We start from the raw sequence: 24,555 nt of genomic DNA, 5'->3' as shown, positions 1-24,555 counted from the left end.
TGAGGGTGAGGGCATGTGGACATTACTGGGGGAGTCTCTAAGGCACCTAGGCTCCTTCTGAATAAGGTAGTTTGGAGGTCCACGCCACTGTCAAATTCCATTCTCTTTTCTTCCCACAGGGAGTTCCCTTGAGCTTTAGATGTGGAAATCCGCGGACGGCGGGTGGGGGGAGTAATTCCCAGGAGGATTTGGGCAATCTAGGGAGGGCCGGTGTTTTCTCAGTGGGGTTTTGAGGCTGCTCATAGCCACGACTCGGAGCCACACTTGGCCAGAGCCTGGGCTTTGACGGGGCCAAGAGGAGGAAAGCCAAGAGGGGGGTTCGCGCCTGGCTGCCCGGGTTCGGGGGAGCGGGGGCGGCGACTGCGGGGCCCCTGGTGGGGCGGGGGCAGGTCGGAGCGGGGCGGGGCGAGCCCGGCCACGGTCCTGGGGGCGGGGCCAGGCGTGCGGCTCGCCCTAGCGGAGGCCGCGGCTGGGCTCCGCCTCGCCCCGCTACGCAGGCGGCGAGGCTCCGGTACAGGCTGGGCGGCACCATGGCGGCGGCGGCGCCTGCTGCTGCGGCTTCTTCCGATGCGGCGACTGCGACGGCAGAGCCGGAGGCCGGGGACGAGGACAGTCGCGAGGTCCGAGTGCTGCAGAGCCTGCGGGGCAAAATCTGTAAGCGGGGGCCGGGGTGAGGGAACCCACCCGGCGGCGGCGGCGGCGGCGCCGCCGGCGGCCGCGGAACGGAGGGGGCGGCGGGCGCGTGGGGGTGGCGGCGCCGAGCTGTGCTGGGACCCCGGGGCCGAGAGGGGCCTGGGCGGGGGCCGGGCGAGGCGCGCGGGGAGGGCCGGCCCGGGGAGGCTGGAAGAGGGGTGTGTTGAGGGAGGCGTCTCCCGGACGGGGCGGCGTGGGCTGAGGCTGCCCCAGTCTGGAGCGAGTGGAGAGCCAGGAATTTGCCGGGACGGGGAGGGGGAGTGCGGGGGCAGCGCCGGCGTGAGGGGCTCGGCTTTGAGGCGCGGCCTGGACGCGGCCCGGGCTGCGGCCGGGGGCGTGAGCCGGGGGCGTGAGGAGCTTCCGGCTGCCCTCCTACGCAGGCCTGCGGGCGGCTGCTGGCGTCTGGAGTGGCCCCGCGGTGGGAGCCGGGCGGTAATTACTGGGAGGCGCGGCCGGAGGAGGAGGAGGAGGAGGAGGAGGAGGGAGGGGAACTGGGGCTGGCCCGAGGGGAGGGGGCTGCCTGTTTTCTGGGTTCACGAGCCGAGGCGAGGGTGGAAAAGGCGCCCAGGGCTGGGGAAACGGGCCGCCCTGGGACTCGAGTGGCCGCCACACGGGTGCTCGCGAGTGACGCTCCGGGAGGGGCTGGGGCCGGACACCTGTACTTGCCCCACCTCGCTGCGGCGGGGACTTGAATCGAGAGACAGCGTGACTGACAGGGACTTCAGGCAGGATGTAGTGGCTTCCTGTGAGCAGGTCTCAAAACAGTCATCCAGCCCGCACTTAACCCACTTAATTCCTTTCTTTCTTATGCCTTTAATTGTTACTTTCGTGAGTGAGCCAGCCATCCTAGTTGCCTTTACCTTTTTGCTCAGAGGCCCTGAGCATTACTGTAGACAGACCATTTGAATTCAGTCATTTGGACATTTATTTTTTTTAAAAAATGACCCTTTGGCGTCAGATTGCCAGTTTTTTCACAGCACTGTAGTTTATTCAGAGGAAACACTTTTTTTTTTTGGCTGTTTGTAGGATATGTCAATACAGTTTATTTTTGCTCTGGTTGAAAATTAGCTTTGCTTTCTTGATTCAGTATCCTCAGATTGGAAACATGTTACATACTTCATGTTTCATGTAAATAGCCCTTAGTCATGAGGAGTACTTTTTACTTTGTATGAAGAAAATCGAATTGCATTAAAATAGTTAACAATGCTCGTTCTTGCACAGGATGTAAAATTTTCCTCTTTTTGAATAGTGATATTATTAAGTGAGGTTGGATTTCCCTACTTGCTTTTTCAAGTTGATCCCACTTTCAAGTATTCGGGATTTTATTAAACCTCAGAAGCAGACATGTTAAATTCTCTCACCTTTTTATTTCCAGAAGTAGTGCTGGGGTTCTTAAGAGAGTACAGTTCTAAAAACCTGGAAAAATGACACCAGAGAAGGAGATCTTGTCTATATCTAAGATCCCAACACAACCTACTAGGGTATAAAATCTTTTCAGTATTCACATTAAATCTTATGCTTAATATTTGCATATATCTAATTTAATATTTGGGAGAACTATAAATGAATGGGCCAGAGCACCCCCCACTGATCTGATTTTTCATATTTTCACTGCTTTATATTTTAGTGTCACTTGATGCTAGGCAGTGTCTATTGGAGCCTCGCTGATTTACAAAGCTGTGGATTGTACCATGGAACTACATATACACATATCTTGGAATCGAGAGTTAGGGTTGGGCTGTTTCCAGAAGGAATTAGCTGCCCTGCACTTTCACCTGCTCCATGGCAAAGATAGCATAGTAAGTGATACCACTGTTGAGTGAAACTTGGGCCTACAAATAAAAAAACTCAACTTTGTTTCTATGGGAGAGCAACCCCACTACCCAGACTTGGAGATTGAACATCCAGTTGCTGGGAATGATATTACCTCTTTAACCATAGTCGAAGTATTACATCTGTTATCGCAGTCAGCTTCTGGCTTTTTGAATTGCTCAGCTTATAGCTCAGGTCATGGAGTGTCTGTTTCATAGAAAAAACGTATTAGGAAACTTATATACGAAGCTTCTCCCCATCTCCCTCTCCGTTTCTTTGCCCTTCTTTTAGCTGGTGTAATCTAGAGTTGGTTGACCTTCAGAACTCTGTGAAGAGATGCTGTTTTCTGTTTCCCTGAAACTGACATGTGGGTTTTGCAGGTTGGGGGCTGGTGGGCTGGAAGTGTCATTATTAGCAGGTGCTAAAGTTACAGAAATGGGATGATAGCGGTTCTGACTGTGCAGATATTAAGCAGCTTGGGGGTGTGGGTAACTGTGTCAGCTTTCTTTTTCACCATGCTGGGAGAGAGACCTCAGAGGAAAGCCTGATGTGCCCACCAGCCTGGAGATGTGCTGGCAGATTCCAACTGCTGATTGAGAGCCTTTGACTTGGGGAATTATAGATTCATAGGTCTGAAAGTGAGCCTGTATACTTCACAAGGTGAAATGACATTTTGTGGTCACTTTCAAACAATCAACTGACATTAGCTAATCCAGTGTTGCTACAGTATTTGAGCTTATGTGCGGACCCCTAATTCCTTGAGGTCATATCAGTGCAGTAGGAAACCATGGCAGCTCCAAATATTAATATGCAAGAGCCAGGTTTAGTTTTTGGATGTCTTAGAGTTGTATGAACCTTTGATCAAGGAAAGCAAGGTTGTACTCCAGACTGCATCCTTTGGTCTGAACTCCTGTGCAGTGAGTGGCCGGTATGTTAGTCCTCTTGAAGCACTTTGACATTGGCCCCATCCCCCTAAAAAACCCATACACAAGTGAAAGATGGGGGTTGGGGCTTTCTCCTTTATACTTTCAGGCTTCATGCTGTTATTTTGTCATGTCCTCCTTTTTGGTTACTGCTTTTTGTTAAGTTTGCTCTCATCCAGTTAAATCATGTTGTAAAAATGTTGCTCAAAGAGCCCAGACCACCTTATGCATGGGTTGACCTGCTCAAGGGAGACCAGATTGATAAGGGAGCCAATGAGGATTTGTGTGAATGTTGAGATGTGTGCTACAGTACGAGATCTGTGGGACCACGCTATGTCCCAGAAGTCATGTGGTCTCCCTGTGTAGGATCCGTGGGATATGGTTAAGTGCTTGAGTTTAGAGGCTTGGTCAGGTTAGTCACCTGTGTTTGATTCTTCACTTAATTTCTGACTTTTGTTAACCTCTATGTGTCTCTCTGTTCTTGTGTGTAAAATGGGGGTAGTTAAAACACCTCTATCTCACAGCCTTGATTTGAGGATTAAATAAATCTCCTCCCCGATCATTCTCTTCATCCCCCCAGGAACTGAATCAGATATGGGCCATCTCTTAGGAAGGTGTAATAAAGTAGTAGCTAAAAACTTTATTTTATGTTCTGGTCCAACATGTGCTGGCATCTCCTGGTGTACAAAGCTGATTAAAATCAGGAGACTTGAATTCTGTTTCATACATTGTTAATTATGATTCATGTGCCTTTAAGCAGCTCACTTACCTTTGAGCTTATCTTCCTCACCTTTGAAATGGGAATAACGCCTCATCACTAGCCATTTTGTACATGTTGTTCCCTCTGCTTGGGAGTGTCTTCTCCTTTCTTCCACCCCATATTTATGTCAGGGAACTCCTAATCATCCTTCAAAAGCCTGCTCCCTGTGATCTCCTGACCAAAGCCTTTTTTGTGGGACACTGCTAGTCTTATTCCTGGAGAGAATGTGTTAGGCCTTTGTACTGCTGGGGAATCACAAATTGTTGTTGATTTCCTTGTAACACATTGTATAGAAATCATTTATTTCCCCCATTAGACTGTGAGTTCTCCCAAGGTAGAATTCATTCTTGTTTTTTTTTTTTTTTTTTTTTTTTAATGTCCAGGTGTCAGCATGGTGCCTAGAATAAAATAGGCCTTTAGAAAATGTCTTACCTCTCACTATGTTATCCTGAGGAGGATTTGAGATACGTACTATATGTGAAAGTGTTCTGTAAATTTTATAGCTAAACAAGCTAGAAGATGGTAGTATTATTAAAAAAAAACTACGTGGGTCTGTGGCAGGAAGTTCATCCCTTTCAAAATCACAGTTCCAGCTGAGCTTAGGTTTGAATTGATGCCAAAGTTGCCTTATTAGGAAAAGGATTAAATTTATCTAAATGCTCTGATTGCTTATTATTAGGGGATTGAATATTACTACCTGACTGTATTCCATGAATATTGTTACTAATTGGTCCTGAGCCTGTAAAAGAAAAATCTAATAATCCCACTTTACACATTAAATATTTTTATTTGTCATGGGAGGTTTCAATTTTTTGGTAATAAAATATAAATCAAAACATTTTATTGACCAATGCAATCGAATTGAGAGGGAGAGATTAAAAAGAGTTTATTCATGCTGAGAATTCATTATTATCAGACATTTGAAATGAGATGTTATTTAATAAATTAATAGAGATTAAAAAAGGGTTTGTTCATGCTAAGAACTCATTATTGTCAGAAATTTGAAATGAGATGTTTAGTTATTTAAGATGGAGGAAGAATCCATCTTTCAGATGGATTGAAATGAGAGAAAAGGGTTCTTTGTAAAAGTTCACAGAGCAGTCTGCTAATCATTTGCTCTGAGGAAGACAGGAGGTAAACCTCAATGAGTTCATAGAATTTTTCTTTTTTAACTTAGAACTCTTTGAATAGACTCTTAAGAGACTGTGGAACTAACGTAGCTGAAATAAAACTATCGTTTTATCCTTTAATCATAGATGCTAATTCTATTTCTTGCTAATGTGCTTTGTGAAATTATTTGACAATAATAGCAGATTATGTTTTATCGACTAATGAAATTCTGTTTGCTTTTGAGTGCTGCTATCAGTTTTGTTGTATAGTAATCAATTAATGTAAATTAAGAAACTTTTTATGTATATTAAGAAATTTCTACAATACATCTTTAGTTTTGTATGTCATTATTTTCACCAAAATCCCTAGCTAAAATAATATACTTTATAAGGCTATACCAATAGACATGCAAACATGAATGAACAGTACTTGACAAATTTGTTACAGTGAGCTTACTTCTAAGAATATCATTAATGACAGAATGACTTTGGGCACATTCTTTAACTTTGCTGAGCTTCTGTTTTCTTACTTGTAAAATGAAGTGTTTGGTTGTGGTCTTTAACCTCCCATCCAGCACTGAGTCTTTGAGTGTTGCCTTTTAACTTGAAACATTTATTAATACTTTAAGACAGTCCATTGGATGCTTTTATTTTAATACTTAAATGTGTTTAGTATACTTATTGTGTGTAATATGCACTAAGATTTATTAGATAAGATTGTTTGAATCCTAACAAGTTTTTTTTTTTTTTTTTTTTTTTTTTTTGTGACCATTACTTTATTCAGCAGTACACAATGCATATCTGAATGTGTGTCAGGGCACCAACCTACTGGACTGTGAAATGGGCCTAAGCAGTGAATGAGATGAAAAAGGTTCTTACTAGTTTATCCTAAAGCAATAGTTGCTTTTAGACACCTGTGTTCTTAGAGAATTATAAAAGTTTAGAGCTGGAAGGTAGAGAACATATCTTTTTCAGTCCCCTCATTTTACAAATGAAGAAGTTGACACTCAGAGACTCCACTGTCACACAGTGAATGGCCTTTTGGGCACTAGTCCACTACTGTCAAAGTTTTTGCTAAAATGCTTCATAGGATGAACTCATTAGTATGAGTGTTGCAAAAGTACTGTGTTTAATATATGAAGATTACACTGCCTATCTAATGATAATATCCAGAAGTAGTAATAGATTTTCACTGTGCCAGCTACATACTCTCAGCTGTTCCGTTTTAAGAACTTTGTGAAGTAGTTAGGGTTAATGATGAAACTGTGGTTGTAATCTAGGTGGAGACTGAGCCTGGATGTTTACCTTTTTTTGTTAGGCTCTAACTCAGCTGTTTTCACTGCTCATCAGTGTCACCTGTGAACTTAAAAAATTCTGATGCCCAGGCTTTACTCCAGACCTACTAAATCAGAATTTCTGGGGTGGTACCTGGCCACCTGTAGGTTTGAAACATTCCACAGGGTTTGTTAATGGGTAGCTAGGATGGTGAGCCTCTGCTTCTGCCCATTGAACAGACTAGCCACCAACCAACTGAATGTTAGCAACCTGCTGTGCATGACCATTTAAAGGGTACCAGCGACTTCCCTGGCGGTCCAGTGGTTAAGACTCTGCGCTCCCAATGTAGGGGGCGCGGGTTCGATCCCTGATCGGAGAAGATCCTGCATGCCGCGTGGCATGGCAAAAACAAAAACCAAAAAAAAACAAAAAAAGAATAAAGGGTACCAGTAGAAAGTTTGGTGTGATCACAGGGAGGTTTTCATTTGATTATTATTATTATTATTATTATTTTGTGGTATGCAGGCCTCTCACTGTTGTGGCCTCTCCCGTTGCGGAGCACGGACGCGCAGGCTCAGCGGCCGCGGCTCACGGGCCCAGCCGCTCTGCGGCACATGGGATCTTCCCGGACCGGGGCACGAACCAGTGTCCCCTGCATCGGCAGGCGGATTCTCAACCGCTGCGCCACCAGGGAAGCCCCATTTGATTATTTTTAAAGGTTTATTTGTTCATTTGATTAGATAGTACACATACTTGGTACAAAATTCAAAAGGTACATAAGGGTATACATTAAAAAGTTAATTTTTCTCACTTCTTTTATTCCCCTAGCCAGTCCCTCTTCAGAAGCAAGCATTACCAATTAATTTCTTTTGTATCCATACAGAGATTATTTAAGCATTTATACTTAAATGTATGAGTATTAATATCTGTCTCACCAATATACATATCACAACAAAATATACACAGTTTGCATCTTGCCTTTTTACACTTAATAGTAGCTTGATGATTTTTCATAAATAAATGTGTGTATATATATATGGCGGGAAGGGAGGGAGGTAGGGGGAACTGCCTCACTTTTTTAACAGCTGCATAAAATTTCATCATCTCTATATACCACAGTTTATTTAGCCAGTCCCCTGGACTGGACATTTAGATTATTTCTAGTCTTTGCTATCACAAACATTACTGCAATAAATAATTTTGTAGGTATTTTATTTTTCATATGAATGCATGTGTCTGTAGGATAAATTCCTAGATGTTAAATTGATGAATTGAGTGGTATGTGCATTTTTATGTTCAAAGGACAGTGGCAAATTGCTTTTCATAGAAACTGTAACAGTTTATGCTCCCAGCAGTAATATATGAATGCCTGTTTCTTTACACCCCCATAGTGTGTATTTTAAAACTTCTTGATCTTTACTGGTCTGTAAGTTGAAAAGGAACACCTAATATTTAGTTTTAATTTGCACTTCTAAATGAGGTTGAGGATTTCTTCATATTTTTTAAAATAAATTTATTTATTTTTATTTTTGGCTGTGTTGGGTCTTTGTTGCTGTGAGCGGGCTTTCTCTAGTTGCGGCGAGCGGGGGCTACTCTTCGTTGCAGTGCGTGGGCTGCTTATACTGGTGTCTTCTCTTGTTGGGGAGCACGGGCTCTAGGTGCGCGGGCTTCAGTAGTTGTGGCTCACGGGCTCTAGAGCACAGGCTCAGTAGTTGTGGCGCAGGGGCTTAGTTGCTCCACGGCATGTGGGATCTTCCCGGACCAGGGCTCGAACACTGTCCCCTGCATTGGCAGGCGGATTCTTAACCATTGCACCACCAGGGAAGCCCCTTTCTTCATATTTTTAAGAGCCATTTTTTTCCCCCATTTTTTGATGTTTATTCGGTTTGCCTTTTTCCCTGCTGGATTATCAGTCGTCTTACTGATTTGTGGGAATGCTTTATGCAGTAAAGAAGTTAGCTATCTTTTTAGCGGAAAGATTTTTTTAAAATTTAGATGCTTTGGCTGATGTCTCTGTTTATTCTTGAGGAGAAGTTGTCTATGAGATCCAGTGAGAGCAGTCTTTTGTTTGTTTCATCTACGTATATAATTTCTGATATTAGAATAGAGATGGAAGAAGAATTGTTTGAGGAAAAGTAAATGAAGACTTAACTATAAACAGGAGTTAAAAGATAAACAATAGATTGGGAGAAGATACTTGCAGCAAATCCTACAGGAAAAAGAAAACACTTATATAACACTTACACTGTGCCAGGCACTGTTTTAAAGCACTTAAAGTCCAATAAGGATGTTAAAAAAAAAAAAGCACTTTAAGTATATTAACTAACTTAATCCTCACAGTGACTCTATAAGTACAGTTATTATCCGCCTTTTTACAGATGAGGAAACTGAAGCGCAGAGGCCTTAGTTTACCTGAGCCTTAGTTTAACTGAGGCTAAACTAAGTAACTTGTCAAGATCAGACAGCGAGTGAGCCGTGGGCAGACTGGCTCTCTTACTCTTAACCTGTTATCTATACTCCTTATTTGTTAGTGTCCAGAGTATATAAAAAGTTCATCCAAATTTTAAAAAGGAAAAGGCCATTAGAAAAATAAAGGATATGAATAGGCATTCCACAAAAAAGAAGATACAAAAGGCCAGTAAACATAAGAAAATACTGGAAAGGTTTAACAAAAATTAATCAAGGAAATAAAGATTTTTTTTTTTTTTTTTTTTTTTTTTTTTTTTTGCGGTACGCGGGCTTCTCACTGTTGTGGCCTCTCTCGTTGAGGAGCACAGGCTCCGGACGCGCAGGCTCAGCGGTCTTGGCTCACGGACCCAGCTGCTCCGCGGCATGTGGGATCCTCCTGGACCGGGCCACGGACCCGTGTCCCCTGCATCGGCAGGCGGACTCTCAACCACTGCACCACCAGGGAAGCCCGGATATACAGATTTTAAAAAGTCATCAGTTTGTGAAAAAAGAAGAGCTCATTGACTTCAGTATTTGCTGAGGGTTTAGGGAAACAGGTACTTTCTTCACTGTTGCTTGAATTTAAACTGGAAAGCAGTGTTGGAGAGCATTTTGGCAATATCTGTTAAAAATTTAAGTGTGTATACCCTGTGCATTTCTACTTCTACATATCTGCCCTACAGAAACACACGGTTGCAGAAGAGGTGTATACAAACATGTTTAATGTTACCTTGTTGGTAAAACAAAACAGGCAATGTAAGTATCCATCAATAGGATGATGGCTAAGTAGTATGTTCATATACATATGTTATAACAGCTAAAAAGAATGAGATGTATCTATAGTATGAAAGGAAAGAACTTCAAGAGGTATCGTTGAATAAGAAAGAAGCCGGTTGTTAGGGTGGTATGTATAGTTTTATGTGACTTTTGTATATGTATATGGAAAAATGCACAGAAAGGTGTTTGAAAAGATAAACAGCATTGGTTATGTCAGTGGTGGACAAAGGGAATTGGCCTTCTAAAGGTTTACTTCTCTGGAGAGTGTATTTATGTATGAGGTATGTTATCAAAAAATGACTATTTGTATAAGTGAATTTGATACAATATTTGTCTTATTCTGTGAGGGCCTCTCTTTCTCTAATTGTTGAAGACTATCCTGTCTGCAAAAATAAGGGCAACCAAACGTTAGGTTGGGTAACATTTTGAGTGCACATGGAAATAAAGTCAATTTTTCTGTCAATTTTTTGGGTAACTTTTAATTTTGATATAACTTCACACACACAAAACTGTGTGTAAAAGTAATACAGTGATTACTGAAAACAGTAATACAGTGAATTCCCATATGCTCTGCCTGTTTTCACCAATTGTTTGTATTCAGAAAATTGACTTTAAAAAAATTCAGTGTTTTGTTTCAGAGGAATATAGTAAAAAGAATAATTTTGATCCCTTAATATATTGTTAACATTTGTGTGAGTGGTACAGAACGTCTTCATTTTGAATTTGGGCAGTTTTATTTTTTTATTTTATTAAATGTTTATTTATTTGGTTGTGCTGGGTCTTAGCTGTGGCTCACGGGCTCCTTAATTGCAGCACACGGGCTTCTTAGTTGTGGCGTGCCAACTCTTAGTTGCGGCATGCATGTGGGATCTAGTTCCCTGGCCAGGGGTCGAACCCAGGGCCCCTGCATTGGGAGCTTGAAGTCTTAACCACTGTGCCACCAGGGAAGTCCCTGGACAGTTTTATTTTATAAAAAAATTTTCTTGGTAGATGGGGGAAGTGAACTAACATTTATTGAGTATTTACTCTTTTCCAGGTACTCTGTTAGGATACTTTGTAAATTATTTCATTTAATCCAATTTCATGAAGAAGTTTGTTATTAATTCCTATTTTAGCAAAGAAGCAGATGGAAAGGTTATTTGCTCAGGATTCAAAGGGGCAGGGGCAGGTATTCAGAAGGTCTTTAAGATGCCAAGGTCTATGTTCTTTTCTCTACCAAGTTGCCTGTGAGTTGGTGTATTGGGAAGAACTGATGAGTACATTTCTGTTGTCAAGAAGTTAATAATTATCCCTAAATTGGTTATGGTCTAATGTCAATAAAATTAGAATGTTGGAATGCTATAAAAATTTATCTTTAGTACTGTTTGGGGGTTTCATAAAAAATGTTATTCTTCTGTCTGCTTGGCTGTGCTCATGTGGGTTTGTGCATGTTAACGGTTCTCTTAGAATAAAACACACACGTGCACACACACACTCCTCATATACATGCACCTGTGTGGGTGCGACTTCTTTATATCTAGGTGCCACTTTTTTTTTTTTTTTTTTTTTAAACTCTGGATCATGATTGAGTCCCATTTTGGCTTCCTGGATACTGTTATCAGAAATAGTAGCCTTATCCCATATATGGCCGGTCCATGTAGCCCTTAGTTCTGTCACCACCTGGCTTTGGGCCTTTCATTTGCTTGCCATACTAGTCTCTCTTGGTCTGCTTAGGAGCCTTTAAGTTTCTTGTAGCTGTAGGGACCATTGGCCTATCCTAGGAGAGATTTCTGCCGTATGTGCTTCAGAGTTTGGTTTGCTACTTGAGAAGGGGGCTGTAGGGAGCTTAGGGATCAGCACACGTTCAAAACTGAAACCAGAAGTGGGCAAGGCAAACCACAGGAAGATCCTGCCTGCAACTTGGTGACGTCTCTCTATAACCCATGGAGGTTTCCTGGCAATACCTTGCGAAACTTGCCTTTTCATGTACAGTAGTTTCCTAACTTCTTGTTCCGGCCTAAGCTTCAGTCGGAGGTGATTAATATGATAGCAATATAGATAACTGTATGATAATTATTATGCACATGACTTGTGTGAAACAGTTGGCCCCTAACTATGTTCTGTAGACTTTCACACTGAGGAGCTGCATCTTACCTAGTAGGGCATTTTTGAGGAGTTGCCGTGGAATTCATGCTTTAACCTTGACTTTATGCCGTGTCAAGGGTTGTACTTTATGTTGCTCAGGTTTTATACCCACAAGACAGTTCTTGGCTCACTGAGTTTAGGCTAACCACCTAAACTATACTGGATTCCTGGAGTCCTTTGCCCACTCCGGTGCTGTCTCGTTTATGTTTTACTGGTGACTGCACAGGACCTTATTTCCATGATGGAGTAGGAGTGCAGTGTTAGTGAAACTTTATTATTCCCTGTTTCTTTAACCTCCAGATCCCAGGTTGATATCATAGTGCCTGTTCTTCGGTAGAACCAGATTTCTGCTAGGAATTATGTAATGTGTTGATTTTTTTTTAAGATTACCAGTTGAGTGGGATTATAGAAGCTCAGATTATATTTTTTAAAGGTAATTTATCATTTATTGGGAGTGAGAAAAGTTGCTTGACAATCTAGTTATCTGATTATGTTAATTTATGCATTGGAAAACCCTACTTACTAGTAGATATATTCCAGCAGTCATCATATGCCTATTGGTGTCTCATTCTCTGCCTCAATAGTATCACAAATATAAATGTATAACTTTCCAGTGGTGCTTTCGAGGTGACAACTAGAGAGCGAAATAACAGCTATGCAACTTTCTTCTCTTCAGTGGTTCTTAGGTACCCCCCCTCTTTTTGTTACTGTACACCTGGGGCAATCTGACATACTCTGAAGAGGGTGAATAGGAAACCTTTTGGAAGGTCATGTGTGATTACGGCAGTTTTTCTCTTCCTTTCTCCATTGAGAACTGTAAAGATAAATGAACAAGAGAGGTCTTGTGTAAGATTTCTTTATAAGAAGTATTTATTAGGTATCTAGAAATTGATTGAATGATAAATGAAAATGTAGCACGTTGAAAACCTGATTTTCTGCTACTTTTCTAGTAATCACCTAACCTCTCTGAGCCTCAGCTTCCTTTTGTATAAACTTGTAATGGTAGTTATTCTAATCTTGCAGAGTGGTTGTGGAAAGATTGGATGACTTGCTATGTAGTGCCTGGCATGTTGTAACGTAAGCAGTAGTGATAATCGGTAAAGTATATATTCATAGTTTTCTTGATGAACAGCTATTTAATATAAATGTATATCCAGTTCTTATGGTGTTTATGAGATTAAACTGGCCACAGGTAGCAATATCCAAAAACATTTGAAATCAGTGTTGCCATGTGCATTTTAAAACATTTCAGGTGTTATCTCTTAGGATCTTAAAGCTACGGGAACCTAGAAGATTAACTAGTTAATAGGATTAACTAGTTATAGGATTGTCTAGTTAAGGCAAACTCCAGTCTACAGAGACCAGGCATAGTGAAGTTAAAGCCAGGTGGGGATTGTTAGGATTTCGAAAGAGGCTGTCTGTCTACAGTTTCTACTCAGAACCACGTTGCCAGTTTTCTGATTATTAAAAGAGAAACCAGAAATATGGATTTATTTATTACTAACTCTCCCAGTTTCTAGATGTTGGCTACATTTTTCCTAACACTATGTAAGACAGACAAAATAAATCTCTGGTTAGCTGAACCCCAAATTGTGCCCCTCCCCCATTTGAAATAGTTCAAACCCCTCATTTTAGAGATGTGCAGCCCGAGGTATAGAAAGGTCAGGTGTTTGTGCATCTATTTCCTCTAGTAGAAATGTATTATTTCTTTAATAAAAGTCTCATTAAAAAAACGTGAGCTTCTCTGGTGTATCTAGTTGTTAAATTACAGATTATCTTTGGTCAGTACCTAATGGCTTGAGTGAAGGGAATTGTGTACAGATGCTAATTTTTAGGAATTTCTAACCAAGGAAGGGCACTACTAGTTACTATTTACTGAGTGCTTACTCTGTTCTAGGCATCGTGGTAAGTGCTTGACCTCAGCTAATGGTCACAGTAGTCCTTGAAGCATTATAATTACCTCTTTTTATGCAGGAGGTTGAGACTAGGGACATGCAGATCATTAAGTACGGAACTCACGTTGAAACTCATGTGTCTCCAAAATGAATTTGTTTAACTTGCACCAGTACTGTATGTTTTCAGAATTTTGTGCAACTTTCAACTTACTGCAAAAATTAAACCTTATATGAAAATTTGAAAGACCTTATATGTTAACATTACATAGGATTGTCTTGGGACTCCCCTGGCGGTCCAGTGGTTAAGACTTGGCACTTTTACTGCAGGGGACACGGGTTTGAGTCCGGGTCAGGGAAGTAAGATCCCACATGCCTCACAGTGCAGCCAAAAAAAAAGAGGAACACATATAGGATTGTCTTTTTATCTATAATTAGATGGCATAACAGCATTTTACTTTTATTCTAAGCTTGTCAATACTGAAACTGTTATATTTTTAAGCGTATGTTTGATTCATTCTCCTTCACTCCATTTTTTTGTTGTGTATGTAAATGATAATGTTTGCATAGTTTAATATCTTCCCCCCCATCTAAAGGTCTAATCCTCTGTTTAGTTTGCTATTCCAGTTATTAGAACATCATATCCTGAGTCACTCACGCCAAATTCTGTGAATTTTCGCTCTGTAGTACCTCTTCCATTTTTCTTTTCCTCCCATCTCCCTTTTTTTTTTTTTTTTTTTTTTTTTTTTGCGGTACGCGGACCTCTCACTGTTGTGGCCTCTCCCGTTGCGGAGCACAGGCTCCAGACACGCAGGCTCAGCGGCCATGGTGGCATGTTGGATCCTCCCGGACCTGGGCACAAGCCCGTGTCCCCTGCATCGGCAGGCAGACTCTCAACCACTGCGCCGCCAGAGAAGCCCCCATCTCCCCTTTATTCCCTTAGTTTAGGCCCGGTAACTATTAGTAATTTTCCTGAAGCATAGTTTTTTTTAAAAAATTAATTAATTAATTTATTTATTTTTGTCTGTGTTGGGTCTTCGTTTCTGTGCAAGGGCTTTCTCTAGTTGTGGCAAGCAAGGGCCACTCTTCATTGCGGTGCGCAGGCCTCTCACTATCGCGGCCTCTTGTTGCGGAGCACAGGCTCAGTAGTTGTGGCTCACGGGCCCAGTTGCTCCGCGGCATGTGGGATCTTCCCGGACCAGGGCTCGAACCTGTGTCCCCTGCATTGGCAGGCAGATTCTCAACCACTGCGCCACTAGGGAAGCCCCTGAAGCATAGTTTTGATCACACAGAAACTTTTAGTGACCCTTGTTGCTTCCTGAATATAAAGTTAAAACTCCTTAGCTTGGCATTCCAGGTTCTGTTTCATGCCACCTTTCCTTTACAGTCTCATCTTTTCTTATAACCCTTTCATCTCTCTTTACGCTTTGGCCAATTTGTACTATTCACTGCTTCCTTGAAGGTGCTCCTCCTGTTTCCATCTTCTGAACTTGTTCATGTTGTGCCTGCCTTACTCCTGGAATGTTATCCCTCCATTCCCAGTTTCTGTATTTAAAAAAGTTACTTGGAAGAAGTTACTATGAAGATTAAGTGAAATAATATATATGAAGTCCCTAAAAAAATCTATGTGTAATGTATTATTTATTTGATAAATGAATATAGTGAACTATTATTATGATTTAGCTTTCCTCCCACTCCAAATAATCTTTATCTTCGGAATCTTGTCCGGGACCCTGGCCCTTTGCAGTTTCTCTTGGGAGTTAATCACGCTGGCGGGTCTGTATTGGCTTTTATTTTTGTGCTTAAGGTATCCTTTGAAATAGATTGGAGATTCTACAAGATCTCTTAGGATAGTTTCAGAAAAGAATAGCTGTCTGTTCCTCTCAACACTGCTGTGTTCAGAAAGACATTAATAGGAATGGAAAGACTAGGCTTTGGAATTTGATTTCTGTCATTTCACTGTGCCAGCTGTGTAAGTGTGAATTTTTTTTTTTTTAGTTTATAAAAGAGAACAGTAATGCTTATGTCACAAGGTTGTTGTACCAACCAAAATGAGGTATTTGAGAAAATATTTAGCACTGTCTCGGAGCATGCAACTGCGTGATAAATGTTTATCTTCTTTTCTTACTTATCCCAGTAGTGTTCCCCTCTAGGACACACAGAAACATGCATACAAACCTATAGGTATAAATGCATGCACACAGTCCCCCCAAAACATACACATAAACACATATATGCATACTCACATCCATGCCCAGAAGCGTAACACTGGAATCTCTACCCACTACCCTGATATTTGGAATTCTAGTCCTGGGTAAAATTTATATGGTAGGCTCTGGACCTGTGACCTTTGCACAGAATCATTGATCTTGTTCACAGAGAGTTGGCCGTCTTTCTATTTCTGTTAATCTAGGTTATTGGTTTTGATTCCCAGTGGTGTTTGTTTTCTTGATTTAGATTGTTTACTTTTTGCCAATGACTAAAAGCTATTTTCTATAAAATAGTTACTTGTCTCCCCTCTTTCTTCAGGTATTTATGCAGAAGTTGCCTTCTAGGTGGAGCCTTCCTTGGCTCCCCTCCTGCTGCCATTTCCTGTGGTGCCCATTCCTGCTTCATACTAACATGCCATTTTAATTTATTTATCTTATTTATTATCTGTCCATCTGTGTTAGTTCAATGAGGACACAGTTTTCTCTGTTCTTCTCATTAATGTATCCCTGGCATCTGAGTAGGCACTCAGTTAATGTTTGAATGTGTGCATTTCTGGACTGGTTTGTTTGTTTTCAATATGATATCTCTGTATTAACACTATAAACATTCTGAAATTTAGTGCTTTTGGTAACTATATACAGGAGACATTTTCTTTTTAAAACTTTGGAGCAGTTGACATGGATAAACTTACATCAAACTTATAAAAAGAAGTTTATATTCAATTTTATAATTCGTGATGTGATATTAGAACCTCTTTTTTTAACCCATGCTAAAGTTATAAACATACACATACTTATACTTATTCAGTAGATATTTCATTATCTATTATAAGCTAAGCATGATGCTAAGCATTGGTCCTGTCCCTTAAGTTTATATTCAGCGAAGAGACATGTAGCAGTCTCCTTTGCTGGTTCCTTCTTAACACTACTAATGCAAAATGATGGAGAGCTCTGAGGCTCAGTATTCAAATCTCTTTTCTTTTCTCCACATTTACCTTCCTTGTGATCCTGTATAGTCTTAAGCTTTGAGATATATTATGTACTTGCTAATGATTCTCAAATTTTATCTCTAGCCAGCACTTCTTTGCCCACTTGCATTTGCACTTGGATATCTAATAGGCATCTCAGACTTAACATACTCAATACAAACTCTTGATCCCTGTTTTCCAACAAGAGACTCTTTCCTCTGGAAGTGGCATCTCTGTTCATCCAGCTGCTCTGGCTGAAACCCTTTAAGAAGTGATCCTTGACCCCTTTTCCTCTCACACCCACATGCAAACTATCAAAAATCCTGTTGGCTCTATCTTCAAAATATATGCCCAGCTGACCACTTCTTTCCATGCCAGGACTGCCCCCCTAGTCTCAGTTATCTCTAATCAAAATTATTACAATAGCCTCCTATCTAGTTTCCTGCTTCCACCCTTTTCCTTCTGCAGTGATTCTTTAGAACAAAAGTTAGATCATGCCATTCTTCTGCCCATAATCCTTCAATAGCTTCCCATCTCATTCAGAAAAGCCTAAGACTTTCCATTGACCTAAAAGACCCTATTTAACCTGTTTCCTTCCCCAATCCTACCTCATCTCTTACTGTTTCCTCCCTCTTCCTACTTTGTTTACTGTTTTACAGCCATACTGGCCTCCTTGCTATTCCTTCAGTGTGCCAAACTGTCCTGTCTCAGGGCCTTTGCATATTTTATTGTTTCTGCTAGTCCATCTCTTTCCCCAGGTGTCTGCGTGACGCATTCCCTCATTGACCTCCTTCAAGTATCCCCTCAAATATCTTCACAGAAAGGCCTTCCTTGATTCCCTGTATAAAGTAACATTGCTCTCCTCCCTCTCTCCCCTCTGGGCCTGGCACTCCCTAACTGTCTTACCTTACTTTATTTTCTTCCATGGCAATAAATATTATATACTTACTTATTTAAGAGTTTATGATGCTTGTTCCCACTGTCTCAATTGTATAAAAGTTCCATGTGGGCAGAGACCTAGTTTTGTTCATTGTTATATTCCCAGCATTTAGAAAGGTGTCTGGTATGCTGTAGGCACTTAATAAATATTTGTTGAATGAAATACAAGTGCAATACAATACGATCCTTAGAGTAGAAGTGCATATAAGATGCAGTAGGGAATAGAGGAAAGGGTGACATGCCTACCTAGGAGTTGAGGGAAGACTTTACAAAGATGGTCTTAACCGGAGCTTTCGGGAGAAAAAAATCAGGTGAGAGCATCCCATGCAATGAAGATAGTGTTGAAAATGTACAGAGGCATGAGAGAACACAGTGTTTTCAAGGAACTAAAAGTACAGTACTGCTGGAGCATAATTTGTGGGGTAAAGATTAAGTAGTAGGTGGTGCCAGATTATGAAGGGTTTTTATGCCAGGCGAGGGAATTTTAGATTTTATCCTGCAAGGTGGGCAGTGGTAGATATGGAGGAGCCATTGAAGGTTTTTGAGCAAGGAGTGATATATATGTTTACATATTAAAAAAGTAACTGGCAACAGTGTGAAGGAAGGGGATCAAAGCTAAATATAGCATTTTGTTATATACTCTGTATATGAAGTTGCAAGATATGTATGATGCAGAGAAACAATTACTGTCACGTGAGTGGGCAGGCGGCTATTTCATTTTATGGTTGACAAAACCAGTGATGTGTAGAGTGAAGGTGTTCTTGGCCTACTTGCAGTACATCTGTGAGGGAGAAGAAATGCCCACTGGAGGATTGGTTCACCTCTAAAAAATCCATGCTTTAGGAGAGAAGATTCTTTTTAAAAAATTTGGTTAACGATTATGTTGTAAGTCATGTAGACTGAAAAGTTCTTAAAGAGTACCAGTTATGAATTCAACAAGAAATGGTGTGTTACAGAGTTAAAAGATGTTGTGCTTGAAGGCCAGCCTCCTTTCTTCATAGAGGAATGGTTGTTTTGTCAATAATATGCCTCTTGCTCTTGATTCATTGTTGAAGGAAATAGCAACAGTTGTAGTCAGAGCTATACTATTTGCTGTAGGGCCAATAATACATCTGTCTTTGTAGAAGTATCTACCTTTGCATATTGAAGTACCCTGGCATGCACAGAATTTTTAAAATCAAGAATAAGCTAAAAACATTTTTTGCTTTCATTCAAATGCAAGTAAATACTATTTCCATTATTTCAGCTGTCTTGCTCAAGTGTCATATCTTAGCAATATATTGAATGTCTTGAACACATTTTAATCTTTTTACTTTAGAGTTAAAATAGGATGTGTAAATTTAAGGATAAGATGGAGGTACTCAAATGGTGCACATGGTTTGGATGTTGAGAATTTGGCACTCCCAAATTCATGGAAACATGATATTGTATTATTGAGCATGTTTTCAAAACCATATCCAAATGCTGCAGTAGGAAATGAAGAAATGTTTTCCAAAGGCAGGTACAACCATGCAGAGAGTTAGGATCCATTTGTCTCCACTTACCAAGTTGAAGCATTCACCTTTTGAGTGTGCTCTGCTATTCAACTCATTGTCTAATGGAACACAAAAAGTGGTTGTCAGTGAGATACCACTTTATAATTTCTGAGTCCATGTTTGATCCAGATAGCCACATCTAGTTGAAAGACTTACCAAACTCTGGTGACCAGTAATGTGAGATGGGACTTTCAGATTTGTTAGAAAAGGTAGAAAGGATAAGACAAGAATCTAGTCAGGATTAGGTTACAGAATCAACTCTAGCTAGTGTAAGCAGAAAGAGATTTAATAAAAGATTTTTTTTAAATAAAAGATTTTAAGTGGCTTACAGAATTATTAGAAAGACTGAAGAAATAGACTCTAGTCCAACTTTCATGAATGACATTAAAAAGCCACATTGCTTCTGGGTCATGAAGGGATTTACTACCTCATTTTGGATCAGAAAGGTGCCTGCAAAATTAGCAAGTTGTAACTTTTAGCTGCTCGTCTTAGAACCTTGCCACCTCTACCATGATCAGGAATCTTCCACAATTAGGAAACAGCCAATGACAAGCAACCATCTTCATTGGTAAACTGTTGTCACTGCTGCTAGCTCTAGAAGTAGGTTTTATTATTATTATTATTGTTGTTATTATTATTTTTTTGCCATACCGTGCAGCTTGTGGGATCTTAGTTCCCTGACCAGAGATCGAACCTGTGCCCCCTGCACTGCAAGCATGGAGGCCTAACCACTGGACTGCCAGGGAATTCCCCTGCTGCTGCTGGCCCTAGAGCTAAGCCACACTGGCCACAACCTGTGTGACAGAATGGATGCCTGGTACCCTTCTTCTTGATATCTGTGAAACCTGTGAGTGGATACAAGGACTGTAGCCAGTGCTACTGCGGGAAACTTGGACATCTCCATGACAGTACTTGCTAGTAGAAGCAACATAAATGCAACCTCCCTTCTCTTTTGTCCTCCAAATTTCCAGCGAGTGCATCTAATTAACGGAATTTAAATCACATCCACAACCCTAACTACAAAATAGGCTGGGAAATGTAGTTTTTAGCTTTCTAGTCTCTGCAGTACAGGAAATCATACGCCAAAGGACATTGTAACAGATGATGAACACTGACCCACCATATCTGCCACAGATATAGACCCTGATTCTCTTGAAGGCTAGCCATCATCAAATACGCTATAGATAAATTGAGAAAGATGGCACATAATACCATCAAATAATGTTGAGAAGCTTACAAGTATTTGTATTTTAGTATATATTTTAAATTGTTTTATAATGACATATTTTAAAAAATGCCTGAAATTGGTTCTCCACCTATATGATGAATTTAGTGGTCTGTGGATGTCCAGAGTTACCTGACATTTAGAGTGTGGGTAGTGGATGAAAAGCCTGAAAGAGGGAGTTCAAAAAAAAAAATTAGAATGGGTTACCTAAGCTGAGGAAAGGTCAGTGTTATCAAACACTGAAGTGTGATTAAATAAGGTGGGACCAGAAAAACAGAATCTTGATTTGTTAGCACTTAATATTATTAGTGTTCTTGAAAGTTTTAGTAAAGAAATAGGGTCAGAAGCCAAATTGTAGGTTTAGGCTGTGAGTAGGAGGGGAAGGATTGAAGCAGAGATTGTAGATTAAGTTTTCCAGAAGCTTGCCTTTTAAGGAGTAGTAGTTTATTGTTTGTTTGGTTTTTGTCCAATGCACTTGCTTATTTATATACAATAATTAACTAGAACTAGTGAGGCCCTATGAAAATATCACACACAGGAGAGGTATAAACTTCTAAAGTTCCTCACTTCTTTGTGTAGCTTAATATAAAGTGTCTGCTATTAAATTAATCTTTCTGCTTACAGATATATTGAGTACAACGTTATTTTTGTTAATTCTCTAACCATTAGTTACTTTACTTTCGATTTTTAAAAATAAAGTGACATTTAATTATTTTGATTTATGTTTTTTATAAAGTGCCAGTTAATTACCACTGTATTTTGGAGTTACAGTTTATAAAGTCTTGATAGCTGACTTAATTAACATATTAGCTTGATTGATTCGTGATCTGGCATTGATTAGATGAATTTACTTTTCAGTGTAGTTTATTTTGAACAGTAGTGACAGATATTCAAAGATTATGACAACTGCTTTTCTAGGAAGTGATGTTGAGTGCATTTTATATATTACGTAGAACTTGAATTTTAATTATTCTGAGTAAATATCTGATAATGTCAAGTTCATTGGATTCTGCAGACAAAATAACCCCCACTGTCTCCCTCTTAGAAAGGTGGGCGGTGGAATGTGTGTACATTTATATAGTGTAGTTTTCTCAAATTGCACTAGTGTGAATGAAATAGCAACATGTTCAAGGGCAGTGATTTAGTATTTAAGATTCCCTTATTAGATATGGAGCATGTTTATTATGATTTAATTCCAAATTTGTTTATATTCCAGGCCCCATATGGTGACCTAGGTGGATTTTTAGTTAAAAAAAAAAAACAACCCAGACCCTCTGGATTACAGAGAGGGGAGACGGCAAAGAAGGAGAGACTAAAGGAGAAGGTTGAAAGTAAGGAAAACAGAATTGCTCGGCAGTGTCCTGGAGTGAGAGGGAGGGAATGGAGTAGAGAGAGCACAGGTAGATGGATGAGCTATAGATAATAGGGAGGGACGTGTAGTCTTTTGAGGAGGAGAAGATGGATGGATACAAATTCAAATGTATATTATTTTTCCTGTTAGGAAACGTGAATTTGTAAAGGCCAACCCATGTTATGCAAGTTGTGGGTCATTTAAAAGATTAGATTCCTTTATTTTGACTTGAGATGCTTATTCTATGACGTGGTAACTTGATTTCTTTCCCCTAATCTCTCAATGACAAACTTAATAACAGTGAGTATCTTACTGGTGCCTTTCCACTGATTTTTCTAATTTTATTTTATTCTACTTTTAGTTTTTGAGAATTCTGTTTTATTCGGTGGACTTACTCAGGACTTAAGCCAGAGAGACAGCCTCTCAGATAGCTCTGAGGCACTGTTCCCTGATTTTTCTAATTTTAATTAAAAAAAATCATTTGTTTGTTGAGTTTTTCATAGGTGCTTCTTAAGTTTCTGCTAGACTTCTTTAAAAGATATTGGTTTAAATGGCCTTTAGTTTTATTTATTTATTTATTATTTTAAAAATATTTATTTATTTATTTATTTGGCTGTGCCAAGTCTTAGTTGCGGCATGTGGATTCTCTAGTTGCAGCATGTGGGATCTTTAGTTGTGGCATGAGAGATCTAACCCGGGCCCCCTGCATTGGGAGTACGGAGTCGTAACCACTGGGCCACTAGGGAAGTCCCTGGCCTTTAGTTTTAAAGTTGGTAAGCAGAAAGAGACTTGAGTTTATCTAGCCCAGACTTTCGTTAGGAACACTGTTCTTCAGAGATTTGTCTGAAGTCATTTGTCTACTTAGTAGCAGAGGTAATACAGGAACGTTGGTTTCATGATTCTCAGGGAAATGCTCTTTCCCTTATGCCAACTACATTGCTTTCCTAATTTAGGACACTGGTGTCTGATTTCAGCACCCACAGTTTTGTGTGTCCTTTTAGCCAATGAGCATCTCACAAGAACTTCGAAAATAGACTTACTTGATTCTTTAATAGTCATTCAGCAAATATTTCTCAGTATTTAACAGTCACTATTTTAGATCTTGGGGCTCAGTAAGTTCTCAGGCATTGAATGAGGGAACCAAGAACTCCCAAAGAATGAGGGAACCAGAAATAAGCACTTAGGTAAAAATTAAGAGTTCCAGATAGTTGTAAAGGCTCTAAATAAAACAGAGACATAGAATATGGTAGCAGGATTATTTACTTTAAAGAGAATAGTCAAGAAGGGTTTCTGAGGAAGTGACATTTGAGCTGAGACTTGAATGACAGGAAGAGGCAGCCATATGAAGATGTAGGGTTAGAGCATTTCAGGCAGAGGCCCTAAGCTTGAACAAGCTTGACATGGTTGATGAATGGAAAGAAGGTGAACGCTGGGGAGAATGGGAAGAGAAGAGGTCAGAGAGGAGAGGACAGTTCATAGGGCTGTGTAGACCATGAAAATGGTCATTTAAAAATGGAATTGTATTCTAAGTGAAATGGAATGGCATTGGAGTAGGGGGGTAATTGACTTGAAAAATATGTTTAAAAGATCATACTCCTTGATAGAGAGTGGATTGTAGGGTGATACTAATGAAGGCAAGGAGAAGTGGTTGCATTTGGGATTTATTTTGGAGTTCTGCTGGATTTACTGATGGACTGGACATGGGGGTGGGAGGTTTGGGGAGCATGGTGAGAAAAAGAGAGGAAGATGGTGGTAGACTAGGGGGAGAGTGGGTTTTAGGGGAGGAAATCAGATGGTTTGTCTGGGACTTGTTAAATTTGAGAAACCTACTGGATATCCAGGGAGGCAGTTGAGTATTCATATCTAATGTTGAGGAGGAGAAATCAGGCCTGGAAATGCATGTCTGGGAGGCATCGGCATGAACATCATATACTGAAGGAATTTGCATAGAGAAAGAAGAGAAGGTGGTCCAGAACTGAGCCCTGAAGCATTGCAACATTTAGAGGTGAGGAGGGAAAGAAGTCAGCAGAGGTCCATGAGGTAGGAGGAAAGCCAAAACTACTGTGTTGTGGAAGCCAAGAAAAGAGTGAGTTTTAAGGAGGGATGTTAGCATTCACTCATATTAAATAAATAGTGCTGTCAGATCACGTATGATGAGGACAGAGAAATGCCATTGGGTTTGGCAATGTGGAAGGCATTGGTGACCCTAGATAGAGCAGTTTCACTGTTGTCATGGGGTTAAAAGCTGATTGGAGAGGGTCAAAGAATGAATGGAAGGTGAGGAATTAGAGACAGTGGCTAGAGATGATTGTTTTTGAGAAGTTTTGCTGTGAACGGGAGTTTAGAAATGGAATGATATCATGAGGGAGGAGACGGAGTCAAGGGAGTATTTTTTTTTCTTTTTGTGCTTTTTTAAACATTGGGAAATATCAAAGTTTGTTTATGAGCTGACAGGAATGATCCAGTAGAGAGGAAAATTAATGATACAGGAAAGCGGGATTAATTGTGGAGACA

The 24,555-nt window shown here is 40.4% G+C and overlaps 1 protein-coding gene across 4 annotated transcripts in view; it reads left to right on the top strand.

The window, feature by feature from the left end:
• The first annotated feature begins 432 nt into the window (after positions 1-432).
• Positions 433-24,555, top strand: part of RASA2 (RAS p21 protein activator 2) — a 128,144-nt gene continuing 104,021 nt past the window's right edge. For all 4 annotated transcript variants that reach the window (XR_010840616.1, XR_010840615.1, XM_059064945.2 and 1 more), the window contains exon 1: positions 433-654. Coding sequence is in view for 2 of the 4 variants with exons in the window: in XM_059064945.2 (XP_058920928.1) it covers positions 531-654 (124 nt within the window). In the remaining 2 variants the exon portion in view is untranslated. The remainder of the gene's footprint in view (positions 655-24,555) is intronic.

Source organism: Kogia breviceps, chromosome 5 (assembly GCF_026419965.1).
Source record: "Kogia breviceps isolate mKogBre1 chromosome 5, mKogBre1 haplotype 1, whole genome shotgun sequence".
NCBI classification, from domain to species: Eukaryota; Metazoa; Chordata; class Mammalia; order Artiodactyla; family Physeteridae; genus Kogia; species Kogia breviceps.
Note: the sequence above shows the minus strand (reverse complement) of the source record. Positions and strands in the feature narration are given on the sequence as shown.